We start from the raw sequence: 14,879 nt of genomic DNA, 5'->3' as shown, positions 1-14,879 counted from the left end.
GAATTATTTTGTGCATTAAATTGAATGAACATGGTCTGGATAGCCCACAGACATACCTAGGACCCATAATTGGTCTCCTTTAAAATATAACATGTAATACCCGTTAGTSCCACAAGAGGGCGGTGTTTGTTCTTTGAGGGGATTCTTGTGCCTTCAGGGTCCGACCACCAAACACCCCGCTCTGTTCTGCGACACCGCTCGAACAGACCGCTTCCACTGGATCTCCGAGGACCCGCCTCCCGAGCTGGTCCGGACCCAGAAGATGGACTGTCTCTTCCACTTCCTCCACAACATGCCGTTGAGTGAGTTCTGTTTTTAGAACCTTTTTATTTTTTGGGTTTTTTTTAAAAACCACAACAGTTTATTTTGTCTGCTCCTCAGTTCCCTGCTCGGTGACTCTGAACGCGGACGGCTCCGTGTGGATCACGCTGTCGCGCACGGTCCGAGCTCTCACACCTGGACAGGTAAACGCTGACACGGCGAAGTGAAGCTGGCGATTAATTCTTACGAGCGCTGACTCTGTTCCTTCCCTCGGCAGTTCGCCGTGCTCTACAAAGGAGACGAGTGTCTGGGCAGCGGGAAGATCCTCGAGCTGGGCCCCAGTGAGTTCGCGCTGCAGAGGAGCCGCGAGCGCTCGGCGGCGAGCGGCGGGCAGAAAGCGCAACCGGCACCTGAACCTGCCAGCTGAGACGGACTCAGATTCCAGCTGTGAGGACAAAGCTGTCCCTCTGAGACGGACTCAGACCGAGATGCTGAGAATCTGTAGTGTTCAAAAATACCTTTTTGAGTCAAGCAGCTTGAAAAGCATAATTTTTAAAAAGGTAATAAACTGGTCATGTGACACACAGATACTTAAAAAAAAACTGCTAATTAACGTGTACATAGATTAGAATTTCTAATTTTCAGAGTTGATTTTTAATATTTTCACCTGAGTCAAAGAAAAAAATGTTTTTCTCTTTTATATTGTCTATCTTAAATTGTGTAAAACATGGTTATAAAATTCTGCCAAATCTTGTATGAAACATTTTTTGTGCATTTATGTTTCAAACCAAATAGGGTGAAAATGTGCTTTTTAAAAACTGTTCCCAGGGGAGAAAAAAAAAGCCTGCAAGAGTTTGTAAAATWTAGAATTCTGAATTAAACATTTTTATTTTTAAAAACAATATAAAAGACAATGAAATAAAACACCTGGTTCTTATTTTAAGCAAGTATTTAAAGAAGATGAATTTTTAAGTTAAACCTTTATTTTAAGAGGTCGAACGTGCAGTTACGTTCTCCAACCACACGGGGGCGCTGCAGGACTACGTCACTCAATCTGGTTTGTGTAAATCACCAGAGCGAGAATCCTCGCGGTTACCTGTCCACATCAAACTTTTTTTTTGCCATGAAATGTGTTTTGATTTTAAATTACACTCATTGTTTGACTATTTTAAAACATTTTCCAGCTAGTAATTTGATATAAATGTCAGAGGGGTGAATTTATGAGACTTAAAATAAAAGGTGAGTAAATTTTACTATTAAAAGTAAAAACCAAAAATTTTAGCTAATTAGCCCTAGAAAGTGGCTCATAAAGAAAACAGGTTGTTGTAGAAAAATGGCTTAATTTGTGTATTTAGCCACACTTCTGTTATTTTAATTTAAAGATAATTAAGTTATAAATTGTATGCAATTAATTTTATATGAATTTTTTACAGAAACGCTAAGCTACATGTTAGCTCATTTATGCGATGGCTAACATTAGCAAAGTTGCTCATGGTTTCTTAATTAGGAGGAAGCAATTTTATTATATAAAAGTTTTAAATTTTAACAATTAACAGTTTGTTTCACAATAAAGCAACAGTGTTAGCATGCTGTACAGCAGTGTTTCCCAAAGTTGGGGTCGGGACCCAAAGTGGGGTCCCGAAACATCAAGGTGGGGTCCTGAAAAGATTTTCTGAATTAATTACATTTTTGCCTTAGTTATTACAAAGGAGCGAGGTTAGTATATTTAAAATGGATAAATGTAGTATAAAAATATTGTTACTATGTCCATGATTAGTTGACCTGATACAAATGTTTATCATCCAAAAACAGTTGGGGTCACAGGTCTCTGCTACTGTTATTTTGTGGGTCAAAAGCTGAAAGGTTTGGGAACCACTGCACTTTGGTTCCCAAAGTTGGGCTTGGGACCCAATTATGGGTCATGAAGCACCTTGGATAATCTCCAGAAATCAACTTAAAGGGTAATAAAATAATTGCTGATGTAATATTTTCCCTATAATTATTACAAAAACACGAAATAAGTATAAATAAGTATTTATATGTGTGTACAAACTGTTTATATTGTCAAAAARCCTGTGTTTTTAGGGTTATTAACAAAGTTCGTGTACTCAGACCAGTAATATTTGGGGTCACAAATTTAAGCCATGGATATTTTGTGGGTCTGAAGATAAAAAGTTTGGCAACCACTGCTGTACAGTATTGTGTATTTACATTAGATTTGTTTTTTTGGATACATAACATTTAAGCCGATTATTAAGGTTTTACTAAATATTAGTTCTCAACTTTTCCCCCCTTTTTTAAAAATGTCCAAAGTTTTCATGTTGGAGCTGAACTTTTCTAGTTGAAATTTTCCTAATTTTTTTCTCGCAGAATCTTGTTCTGTTTTTGTAGATTAGTTGACTTGTGCGTGTTTGTCGCTCCTCCCGAACCTCCCCCAGAACCCCCCCCCCCCCCCCCCCCCACCTGGAAGCGTCCCTAGGGGGGGAGAGCCATGAGAACAGCAGGTTTATGGAAATAAGCTGAGGAGGAGACGCAGCAGGAGGGGGAGGAGGAGGTGGAGGAGCCATTTTGTACTCATTTTAAACCCAGTGTGGCTGCGCGCCGTGGAGGTTCGGACACCATGGATGCCGGGCGTGTTTCCCCGCGGTAAAACTTCACCATGAGGGACAAAAGTAAAACGCGGTGCTGGGAGAGGCAGCCTTAATCCAGCGGAGGAGTTTTCGCTCAACTTGTCTGGGCTCCGGCAGGTAGAAGCGGGCATGGAGCTGCCGATGTGCCGCTGGGTTTGTTTCCTGCTGACTGCGCCTCTCCTCGCGGGGTGTTTGGAGATGCACCTCTCCGAGTCTTCACCTCCGGGGAGCCTCCTGGCGAACCTGTCGCTCGGTCCCGGGTGGACTTACAAACTGGACAGGACTTTGTCTCCCGGCTTCATCCAGAACTTTTTCCACGTCGAGAGGCACGGCGGGGAGGTCCGCCTGTCCCGCACGGCTCTGTGCGCGCGCACGCCCAGGAACCCAGCGCCTGTTTATTTCAGGGCAGGTTCCCCCGAGTCTGGAGACACTGTCACGCGTTTTAACGTGTTCGTCCACGGACAGGACTGTTTTATTAAATACAAAAGAAAGAGAGCATCAAGTAAGGCAGATTTTCACATTAAACACTTTTTAAAACTGAAGGCAACTACCTGTGTGCATACAGGTGAAATGTTATTGAATGTAACTGAACTTTTGCCAACTTTTGCTCGGAGCTTTGCCCCTTTAAACAGTAAATGTGTTGGAAAAGACTTTGTTGCCGTGTTGAGAGAGGGAGTTTTGTTCCTGGTCAACGACTTGTGTCTGGAGCTGGGAGAAAAGCTGGTTTTGCACTGCACTCTGCACGACAGACTTTCTGTGCAGCTGAGTTTCACACTTGAACATGAACACAGAGCCCACATAAAGCCCGATCAACCCGCGCCCAGGAGGAAGCGACAAGTTAACAGCTCTCCTCAGTTCCAGCTCAACAACTATCAGGTGTCTGTGCCCGAGAACGAGCCCCCAGGCACCCGGGTCATCACCCTGAAAGCAACCGACCCGGATGATGGCGAGGCAGGGAGGCTGGAATACAGCATGGAGGCTTTATTTGACAAGAGGTCGGATAACTTTTTCCAAATTGATGCGAAGTCGGGGAGCATAACAACCATCCAGGCACTCGACAGAGAGGTCAAAGACACTCACGTGTTCAAGGTCACTGCCACCGACGACGGCACCCCCAAAAGGTCCGCTGCTTCTTACCTCACCGTCACAGTGAGCGACAAAAACGACCACATCCCTGCTTTCGAGCAAAAAGATTACCGGGTCAGCATTAGGGAGAACGTGGAGGTCGGCTTCGAGGTGATAACAGTCCGCGCCACYGACGGCGATGCCCCCTCCAACGCCAACATGATTTATAAAATCGTCAACAAAGACGGCATAAACTCCGTGTTTGAAATCGACCCTCAGACAGGCCTGGTGAGGATAAGGGAGCGGCCCGACAGGGAGACCCAAGCCCAGTACAAGCTGATCGTCGAGGCCAATGATCAAGGCAAAGACCCCCATCCTTTAACCGCCACCGCTACCGTTCACATCACCGTGGAGGATGAGAACGACAACTATCCGCAGTTCAGCGAGAAGAGGTACGTCGTTCAGGTCAGAGAAGACATTGCCGTCGACACAAAGATCACCCGGGTGGAAGCAACGGATAAAGATGAGGGAAACAACGCCAAAGTTCACTACAGCATCATCAGCGGCAACATTAAAGGTCAATTCTACATTCACTCCCCCACCGGTGTGATCAGCGTCATGAACCCTCTAGACTACGAGATGATTCGGGAGTATAACCTTCGGATTAAAGCTCAGGACGGTGGCAGGCCTCCACTGATAAATGGCACTGGGATGGTAGTGGTACAAGTGGTGGATGTCAATGACAACCCCCCCATGTTTGTTAGCACACCTTTCCAGGCTACGGTGTTGGAAAACATGCCTGTTGGATATTCTGTTATCCACATTCAAGCAATCGATAGCGACTCTGGAGAGAACGCTCGCCTGGAGTACCGACTCACGGACACCCTGCCAGATTTTCCCTTCACCATCAACAACAGCACTGGTTGGATTACGGTGGGCAAAGAACTGGACAGGGAGATGACTGAGTTCTACACTTTTGGCGTGCAAGCGAGGGATCACGGGATGCCGGTGATGTCCTCAGCAGCTAGCGTCAGCATCACTGTGCTCGACGTGAACGACAACAAGCCCACGTTTACCGAGAAGACGTACTCGCTGAAGATCAATGAAGACTCCGTAGTGGGGACCAGCGTGTTGACGGTGACGGCCATAGATAAGGACATCAACAGTGTGGTGACGTATCAGATCTCCAGCGGCAACACCAGAAACCGCTTCGCCATCACCAGCCAGAGCGGCGGCGGTCTCATCACCTTGGCGCTCCCCCTGGATTACAAGCAGGAGCGGCAGTTCGTCCTGACGGTGACCGCCAGCGATGGAACGCGCTCCGACATGGCTCAGGTGTTCATCAACGTGACGGACGCCAACACGCACCGGCCCGTCTTCCAAAGCGCCAACTACCAGGTGACGCTCAGCGAGTCGAAGCCGGTGGGCTCCACCGTGGTGGTGATCAGTGCAACAGATGAGGACACGGGGGAGAACGCTCGCATTACATATGTCATGGAGGACAACGTTCCTCAGTTTAAAATTGACCCGGATACAGGTGCCATCACAACACAAATTGAGATAGACTACGAAGACCAGGCGTCCTACACTTTAGCAATTATTGCCAGAGACAATGGCATCCCTCAGAAGTCTGATACCACCTATGTGGAGATAATCATTCTGGACGCTAATGATAATACCCCCCAGTTCCTCAGAGATGTTTACCAAGGGACTGTACCTGAAGATGCACCAAGGTACACCAGTGTACTCCAGATCTCTGCTTCAGACAGAGATTCTGGCGCTAACAGCAGGGTGAGCTACAGCTTTCAAGGTGGCGACGATGGAGTGGAGGATTTTATGATTGAGGCTAACTCTGGCATCATCAGGACCAACCGTAAATTGGACCGCGAGAATGTTCCTGTCTACAATTTGAAGGCCTTCGCTGTGGATCGGGGTGTTCCTCCTCTGACAGCAACTGTTTCCGTTAATATAGTTGTCAAAGACATAAATGACAATGCTCCGGTGTTTGAGAAGGATGTGCTTTTCATCGACGTGGAGGAGAACAGCCGGGTGAATACCGTCGTAGCCCGAATCAATGCCACCGACCCAGACGAGGGCACCAATGCTCAGATCATGTACCAGATCATAGAAGGGAATAACCCTGAAGTTTTTCAGYTGGACATGGGTAACGGAGACCTCACTGTGCTCACAAACTTGGATTATGAGACCAAAACCGAGTACGTCATCGTGGTCCAGGCCACGTCAGCGCCGCTAGTGAGCCGGGCCACCGTGCACATCCGCCTGAAGGACATGAACGACAACCAACCCGTTCTGCAGAACTTCGAGATCATTTTTAACAACTACGTGACCAACAAGTCCAACAGTTTCCCAACAGGAATTATCGGAAAGGTACCAGCTCACGACCCGGATGTGTCGGATACGCTACGGTACAAGTTCGAATCTGGGAATGAGCTCAGTCTGCTGCTGTTGAATGAAGACACCGGGGATCTGAGACTCAGCAGGAATCTGGACAACGACAGGCCTCTGGAAGCACCCATGACCATTTCTGTCACAGGTGAGTCACCATAATTTGAAGCTTTCTCTTTCTTTTTAGAAAAACCTGACTTACTCATCAGTTTCACGTGCTAATTCGTTTAAATCACCTGAATAAAAATGGTCGTGACGCATAATCTGACTCGACAGTGGATACAAAAGTTTCAGCTGTGACACTGACTGTTGGAGTGTTTGCTGCAGGCTGTGTGCTGGATCCGGTTGTGCTGCTTTTGAGCGATAAACTATTGTGTGCAAGTGGTTGGTTTGGGTAATAAAAAAAGCTGCTATTAGCGGAGCACCCTCGTAACCAAACTGCTTTGTTGCAGCACTTATGTGGGTTTCTGTGAAAGGAAGAAATGTTGGTTTTTCTGTCTCAGTTAGTGGCAGAGGCTGATGAACACCTTGCGTTTGCAGTAAAACACTTAATCCTCAAAGATGTGTTTCTTCTTTTGATTTTTGAGTTGTAAAAACATTTCTGTGACCCAGCTTTGGATTTGGCGACATTCACCCCTGTAGGTCATTTAGAAAGAATTTGTCCTGAGTCGTCTTGTTTTTTCTTCTTGTTAAAAATTAGTCAGGGACAAACACTTCTCATTTAAACTGAGTGGATAACTGCACCACGCACTCACTCTGCATAAAAAAGTTTGTTTATTTAAAAGTTTCATGTCACGTGATCATGCAAATGTAATTTTTAAGGATCCTTATTTAAACAATGTGAGCTCCAGCAGTAGAAAATGTCCAAATATTGTGCTATTTACTCCTGTGACAATAGGTGAATAAATAAAGATTTAAACTGTAAACAAACACATAGTTTCAGTTTATTTCCAAATGCCTAAAAGCATCCAAAGAGGGAGGGGGGGGGACACTGAGCAAATAGATAACAGATGATGAACATGCTTTTATTTTGTAAATGTGCCTGATACAGCTATAGGTGCCAACTTTCATCCTGACTCCTTTATGTAAAAACTAAAAAAAAAGGGAATAAAATGAAGTAAAATACTAAAACAAACAAAAGATGCACAATTGAGATAATAAACAGTTATTTATGGTCACAGGTTTGATGTTTTTTGTAATGATATATTGTTGCAAATGTACCTTTTAAAGGTATAATAAATGGACCACTCAAAGTTGGTGGTAAACTGCACCATTATTGAATTTAAGGGTCTCAGTAGAGGTTCACCCCCACAGTAATTTTTCTGAATGACCCCCTCACCCTCCGTCCTCAACCAAAAAAAAGGTCAGATTGTCCTTTTTTAAAAAGTGTTTTATGGCTGTATTTGACCCGTGGAGCATCTGAAGGAGGCAGCTTCTCTCCAGGTTACAGGCCGTCATTTACTGCTCCCTGCATTCACGCTCGTCAATAACAACCGACATGTTTTAACGTATCCAAGACGACAACAGTGATAGTCCCGATGGGGGGGCGGGGGGCTGGAGCACTTTATTAGCTGGAGCTCTTTGCACAGGAAATAAACAAGTATTGCGCTAACACGTACAATCGCACTGAGAATAAATCTCCTGTTTTTAGGGTTCACGCTGATGTCAAGTGTTAGGTAACCATTACCCGATGAGGTGACCTTTTGACCCAGGGCTCTTGGGAGAGGAAAGCCCGAGGGGACTGGTCAAGACACCAAACCCTGGTCAAGCATTTTGTCTTTTAGTGCGGTTATTGTTCTGACCTTACGTTCGGGCGCTGCTTTATTCCGAAGCATAAAACTGGCACTTCATAAAGTCCGGAGACCAAGAACCAGTCTGTAATTGGGACCGGTTCAGTTGGGGTAAAACTAATTTATGTTGGAGAAGACCTGAGTGCCATCTGTCATAAGAAACTCAACTCTTTTATTTCCCTTTTTTAAGGCTCTCCGTTCGTCCTGTGAACAGCCGGCCTGAGAATGTTTTTCTAGCCTCTCCATGAAACACAAGAGCACTTTGATAACTCTAAGATACACTTGTTTAACACACTTTGATAGCCACAACACAGCTCCATCTGTCTTCCTCTACACATTTGTGTGTGTGTGTGTGTGCGCCCAAGATGGTGGCATTGCGGTTCAGTGGTTAAGGGCTGTGTGTTCCCATTGTAAGAGCTCTTATCGTAGCTTGTCAAATTTCACCTAAAACCTTTAGGCTTTTCTCTCTTTTCTGACAGATGTGTATCTGTCAATTCACTTTCACCCCCTTCACATCTTCTTACATAACTTCCTCAGGTGGAGCGATTGCCATTTCATTCTGGGCATTCCTTGAAATCAAGCAATCCCCGTTTCGCCTACCTGTTGTTGTTGCAACACAACTGGGCTTACAGACAGCAGGCTGAACGCCAGATAAGGGTGACGCACCAGTTAAAACAAAGCCTAAACTGGGCTCCAATAAACAAATATTTGTAGTTTTGGTAACTGCATGCAAATGGATGAACTGGCAAAAATGGAGGGTAAACAAAGTTGTAAACACGCCATATTTAGTCTTTTTTATTTATTTTATGTACGTTTTATGTAAAAAATCACTTAATGTGTTTTCCTTCAGGAAGCTTTCACTTGATTAATGGGGCTGATAACGGCTAATATTAAAACATGTACAAACAGGCTGTAGGTGGAGTTTCATGAAGATGCTGCATAGCTGATTGTTACTTAAATGATTAGGAATGATTGATGCTAAATCGTCTTTTTCCACACAAGCTCTGATCTCTTTCTCTTTTTTTTTAATTCTTACCTCCTGTTGTTGGAATGGCATGATGCTACACGCACTCATATGCCACACCTTTCCATCTACCCCCTCTTTTTCTTTTTTCTTTCTTTTATTTTTACCCCCATGGGGCTTTTCATGAGCTTCCCCGCCTTGGGTTCACTTCTTAATCCCGTTGGAGGAGTTGCATAGTTCAGCTTTTTCACATTTCTCTTCTGGACCGCCCACCCCCTCTGAGACGCTGTTTTTCACTCCATCCTTTTCTAAATATGCATAATTACATTTTCAGTCTGAGGCGTGAAGATGATGCTTAAATATATGCACTTTAATAATGTGCTCACTCAACTTTCACCACTTTATACAGTGCATTTCTCTTAGTAAAAAGGCACTATAGTGTTGACTTGGAAACTTTAACTTTAAAAATGTTACTTTATTACCATTTTTAGAAGCAAAAACGATGAAACGTTGTCTGATTTAGTGTATGGTTTTAATCAAATTCTATAAATTAGGAAATTAGGAAATGTTTGGGATCATGACACAGAATTCAAATGGACAAGAGAGAGCCTCACCATCCTTCCTGCCTTTACTCCTCTTTGCAGCAAATATGCACTGACAGGATTTTTACCCCAAATTGCTTTAATTAAATATAACTTCTTGTGATCCCAGCTTGACTGATGGGAAAAGAGAAAAATCTGTGTGCATTGAAATCCAAATATAAACAACTGAAAGTAGTTTTTCCCTGTTTTTTGCAAACTTAGATTTTTGCTTTCAGCTCTGTCATTCAACACATCTACCCAGAAATATTCAGTCAGTATTCATGAATGGTGTCAGCTTTGTGTCGGCTCGACACGCTTAGTTACTGAAACTAAATGAGCCCATTCATTCCTTAAATATGTCTCGCTTTAAACAATTCCCTTTTAAAATATTGCACTAAGCCTCTATTTTTCTCTCATTTCCTTTTATTGTCTTCCCACAAGCCTCTCCATGTAGCTTCCTAAAGCACAATGTTTTGAGCACGTGCCTGTTGATTGTTAGTCCGCTGTCATGTGGTTGTTGTGGGTCAACAAGTCGTAAGGTGTTACAGAAACCAGCTGTTGTCTCGTCTGGAGGCCTCGTCTTGGGTTTGATATTTTGTTTGAGAATGAATACTTGGCTAAATGTCTCATAGTTTCATATATTTATTGTTAGATTTGTGTGATTTATATACGTTTTTATGGACGTGGGCACTGCCTGGCAGGATCAGACCAGTTCGACACAACTCTTGTCTGAATGCTTAGTTATAGTTTTTGTAGAGGTGAGACATTTAGGGGTCTAACTAGTGTTATTTACTCTGAGAGGTAAGTTAACCTCTTGAGTCCCATGCAAAACAGCATTTCCCGTTTTCTATATCTTTTAACTTTAACTGAAGATCTGTAAGTTGAACCTTGATGTTTGGTATCAATAGAAAGCAAGAACCTTGGCTAAAAACTCATGGAAACTATATTTACATCCACCAAACACAGTTAAAACGACAGGCAGTTGAATCAGAAAGAAAACAAACTGTACAAAATGGGATTGTTGCAAATCTGAATACATTACAACAAATCTGTAAAGGAAAAAAAATTGACATCTGTTTTTAACATAAGTCAAAATAGATACCAAAATAGGTTGTAAAGTTTGTTGAGAATTTATTTTACTTGATTTTGAGTGAATATGGTTCAACTGAATTAAAGTATAATTCATCATTATTTTAAATAATATATTTGGTGACAAATGTTTGGATAAATTTTCCAAAGAACAAACATTCAATAACAAGTCTTTTAAGGCAGGTAAGAAAAAATAACTTTTGCAATTAAAAACTTAACATTTACTAACATTTATTAATAGTGCCTACATGGTCCGTCCTGTGCAGAACGTCAAAACGCAAAATTCTTTCTTTACTACAACCTCTGTAACTTTGCTCCAGTTMATTTTAGCAGCATGAGTCTTTGCACAGGTAATGTCCACTGGTGGACTTATGGTTTGCAAGAGTTTTTAGCCTGATTWGTTAGGGTTTTAAATGGGTTAAATACTGTCTAATGGAAAAATTATTCAGACAAGAGGGGGAAAAAATGTAAAAAAAATTATATTCCATCCTCAATATCTGTAAAACCACAGCAGCTGTTTTAATACTTACACTTCCAATGGAATCTCCCAAGTGTTAGCTTTATTTTGAAACCAAGATTATTTAAGTAGAGTTTGTAAATGCAGAGATACACTCAATTATATTTCAGCATGCTATTTTGAGCAAAAACATCAAGAAAAACCCTTGGGGCTTAAGAATGTAAATAAAACAAAAAAAAGCCTATTTTTTTTGCACTAAATTTGTCTAAAAAGTGACTTTATCTGATTTTTAAGATTCAAAGAATCAATATAGTTACGTATCTTGGCTGAACTGAAATCAGCCTCTGTTTTCTGCTTGTTTGAGCCGTTTGCTTCCATTGTTACGCTCTTAATCCGTCCTTCATATCAGTGTAATATTTCTAGCAGGAAATCTGTTTGGTTTCTGTCGCGGCTGAGCTACAAAGTGCAGCGTCTTTGCATCGTGGAAGTGTTTGAGTTTCAAAGAGGGTTTGTTTGTCTGCAAACACCTCTACCTGAGACGGTGAAATACAGGGGGATGCGTGGGGGTCTTTGTTCTGAAAGGGTGTAATTTTATGTTTGAATAAATCTGCATCCATTCTGCGTTACAAAAATGCGGCTCTCCTTTACGCACCTCAAAACTGAGATTTGGCTAACTTGAACAGGTTTTGGGTGGGAAAGTGGGGTGGGGGGGTCGTCTCTGATTGTAACCGGACACACCTCTCTCCTCCTCTTTCTTTCTCTCACTCAGCCGACACAGTACTCCTCATTGTCCCCCCACTCACCGGGGGGTCAAGAGGAGCTCCGTGACTCGCCAACGGCTCACGAGTGTGACATTACATACGTCATGATGTGCAGTGACCGGCTGCTGGAATGTTAAGTGGTGGGGCTCGCTGCGTGGTTGTATATTTGCACTATCTCCTTAAAGTGAATCACAAGTGTGACAGAGAAATTTTAGCTTTGCATCCCTGCAGAAACTACACTTTAGGAACCTCAGAACTTGTCTCTGTCTTGTGACAGAGAAAAAGAAAAATCAACCAATTCAGGAAGATTCACTGTAAAAAAATCTATATATATTTGACTGTGCACTCTGCATCCAAGCACACTGACACCCTCTTCATTTCTTCTGTCACTTCATAATGTAGCAATTGGGCTCCGACAGGCCCCGCTGTAAGGCTTGGCTTTAGCTCTGATAATACAGGTATTAARCTAAAATGTCAAACGGCTTAAATGGATAGAGTTCGCTGGCACAAACAGGCCAATATCTGCCCTGGTGCTAAATCCAGAGCTAAACTAGCTCTTCTGCAGAAATCCAATCCACTGAGGTGTGGTAAAAGTGACCAGCACTGCTCCTGATGCAGGACATCAAAATAAAAGTATTGGGGAAGATATTCTTGTTTGATTAAATTAATTAATTAATTAAAAAATTGGCATTGTACTAATTTGAAAACAGATTCTTTATTTTAAAAATAGAGTCCTGATTGTGTTTTTTTAAAACTAACCCTCTGGATGTTGATGCTGGAATCGTTTTAAGGTCTTTGTGCCAGATCGTCTTCATCGAAGTGTTTGTTTTAGTTTTCTCCCCTTCAGCCAGTGAAGGAGCTGGTGACAGGTGTAAGCCTCATGGTTAAAAGCTTCAGCGTGAACCTTTTAATGCCTACTTGGCACTTGAATTGTTTACATTTTTTGTTTAACGTCTAATTTTATTCCCAAAAATGACTTATTTACTCAAACAAATAGCACATACTGTATAAGATGCATTTTAAGAAGCAATGTTAAAGTATTTAAATTGGAAAAATGTGAAGGATGTGGCTCATAAATCACYTGACTCCCTGTCATTGGGTAATTTTCATCAAGTTTTTTCTTAATTCACGTATGTCAGCTTTTGCTTCTGGTGTCTATTTATAAATGTCAACACCAAGATTTTAACTTTTGGCTCAGATCGTGAAGCCTACCGAGGTTTTAGGGATTGTTTTTTTTCTCTGTTAATAGGTTTGTTTTTCCACGATAGAGCAGACAATGAAGGTGCAGTATTTCATGTTGGCTCATGATTCACTTTTTGACTGAAACAAGACAGACAGCTTGAGATTTTATTTCATTTTGCTGTTTGAACAGGACAAAAAAAAATCCTTATCTTGAGCAGTTTTAAAACACAAATTTGGAAAATGGATAATGCGTGATCAGTTAATGCTCAAACTACGAGTTGGTGATGACCCTCAGCTTTTAGGTCATCAATAATAAGCATTAATGTGGCTTCGTTAAGTTAAGTGCCACCAAAACAGGCAATTTTATTTACCCTTTGTTAGGGCTGTGCAGTATATGCGGTAGACAGTAGAAACTGTATGAAGTTGGCCTACGGTAGAAATTTACCCTCTACCGTCATATCGTCATTACGTCATCGCACCTGTGTCAACAGGGCTGCGAGTGCAGAGACAGCTGAGCAGGAGTTCATAATAAAATGAAGAAATATAGTGTTTTAAAACACGTATAGAGAGAATAAATCCTCAAAATTTCCCCCTCCCGCAGTAGAAAAGTTACATCGGGATCAGCACGTCGCGCAGAGCGAAGCTTTAACAACCGTAGTTTTTCCACACCCAAGTTGTCGGAGAAAAACAATTGTTTTTTATGTATTGTTACCCACAGAGATTATAAAAAGATGTGGACGTTTATTCAGTCGTAAATCCATCTTGCTAATGTAACAGTCTGCTCTGATGATGAAGATGATGAAGATGAGAGCGCAGCATAGCAGCAGCTGGTAAGTTCATCAGGCAGAAGCTCATTGTATGGCAGGCAGATGTTACATTTATTTGGCTTCGCCACTCTTATATTCCAGTTATCTGAAATGGTTTTAAGACAGGACTATGTGCAGCTTAAGCCCCTTAAGGTCCTGTCACACTAACATTTTAGGCAACATTTATTTTTTTTATATCTAAATGACTAATTTTACTAGAAGTTCTGGTTATAACATCCACTTTATTTTGATGTTGTTGAAAATATGAGAAATATTTTTATTTATTGTTGAAACCGTTTGCAATATATATAAAACCATTCTTTTGTACTTCTGTTATGTTCTTTTCCACAACAGCAAAAATGCTGGGTTTGATTATGATTAGTTTTCTGCAACAAAAAAAAAGCTCTAAAAATTACATTGTCTTTGCTTTTTATGATGATTTTCTACCGCGATATATACTGTTACTGTGAAGTAGGGCTGCAACGATTAGTTGAAATAATCGATGACCTCCATTATGTAAATATGTCGACGCAGATTTTTTTATTAACGATTCGCTAATAATCGATAACCACCCCGTGAATGTTCATGCAGTTCCATTTCGGTACCTAAATGCATCATTGCGACCGTATTGGCATAATGGTGCGTTCACACTGAACGCAATTTCAGCATCAGGAGCATCAGGTTTACATGCAAAGTCTATGGTGGACGCGCTTCAATCAGCGTCAGGAAGTGCTGCGGCGCCTCAAGCGCGATTAGAGCAGCGCAATTTGTACGATCTCAGCGTTCAACGTGCTTGATGCACAAATCGCTGAAGTTAGAAAATCGGAACTTTTGCAGCTCGACGCGCCGCGTCAACCAATCAGAGAGACTCCACTGTGTGACGTAGC

At 42.2% G+C, this 14,879-nt stretch overlaps 2 protein-coding genes across 5 annotated transcripts in view; both read left to right on the top strand.

Moving 5' to 3' along the window:
• Positions 1–157: 157 nt before the first annotated feature.
• Positions 158–1,022, top strand: trmu (tRNA 5-methylaminomethyl-2-thiouridylate methyltransferase; the record flags this gene model as incomplete). Its single annotated transcript, XM_014018846.1, is given in 3 exon segments — positions 158–302; positions 382–464; positions 539–1,022. Coding segments are annotated over 3 exon segments (378 nt in total), but the record flags the coding sequence as incomplete, so codon positions are not given.
• A 1,788-nt stretch (positions 1,023–2,810) lies between these two features.
• celsr1a (cadherin EGF LAG seven-pass G-type receptor 1a) overlaps positions 2,811–14,879 on the top strand; it is a gene marked incomplete at its 3' end in the record, with an annotated part of 97,487 nt that continues 85,418 nt past the window's right edge. For 3 of the 4 annotated variants that reach the window (XM_014018845.1, XM_014018843.1, XM_014018844.1), the window contains 1 exon segment: positions 2,816–6,510. In XM_014018845.1, coding sequence (XP_013874299.1) covers positions 3,021–6,510 — 3,490 coding nt within the window. 4 annotated transcript variants of the gene reach the window in all.

Source organism: Austrofundulus limnaeus, unplaced genomic scaffold (genome assembly GCF_001266775.1).
Source record: "Austrofundulus limnaeus strain Quisiro unplaced genomic scaffold, Austrofundulus_limnaeus-1.0 Scaffold204, whole genome shotgun sequence".
Lineage (NCBI taxonomy): Eukaryota > Metazoa > Chordata > Actinopteri > Cyprinodontiformes > Rivulidae > Austrofundulus > Austrofundulus limnaeus.
This window is presented reverse-complemented; position numbering and strand designations above follow the sequence as displayed.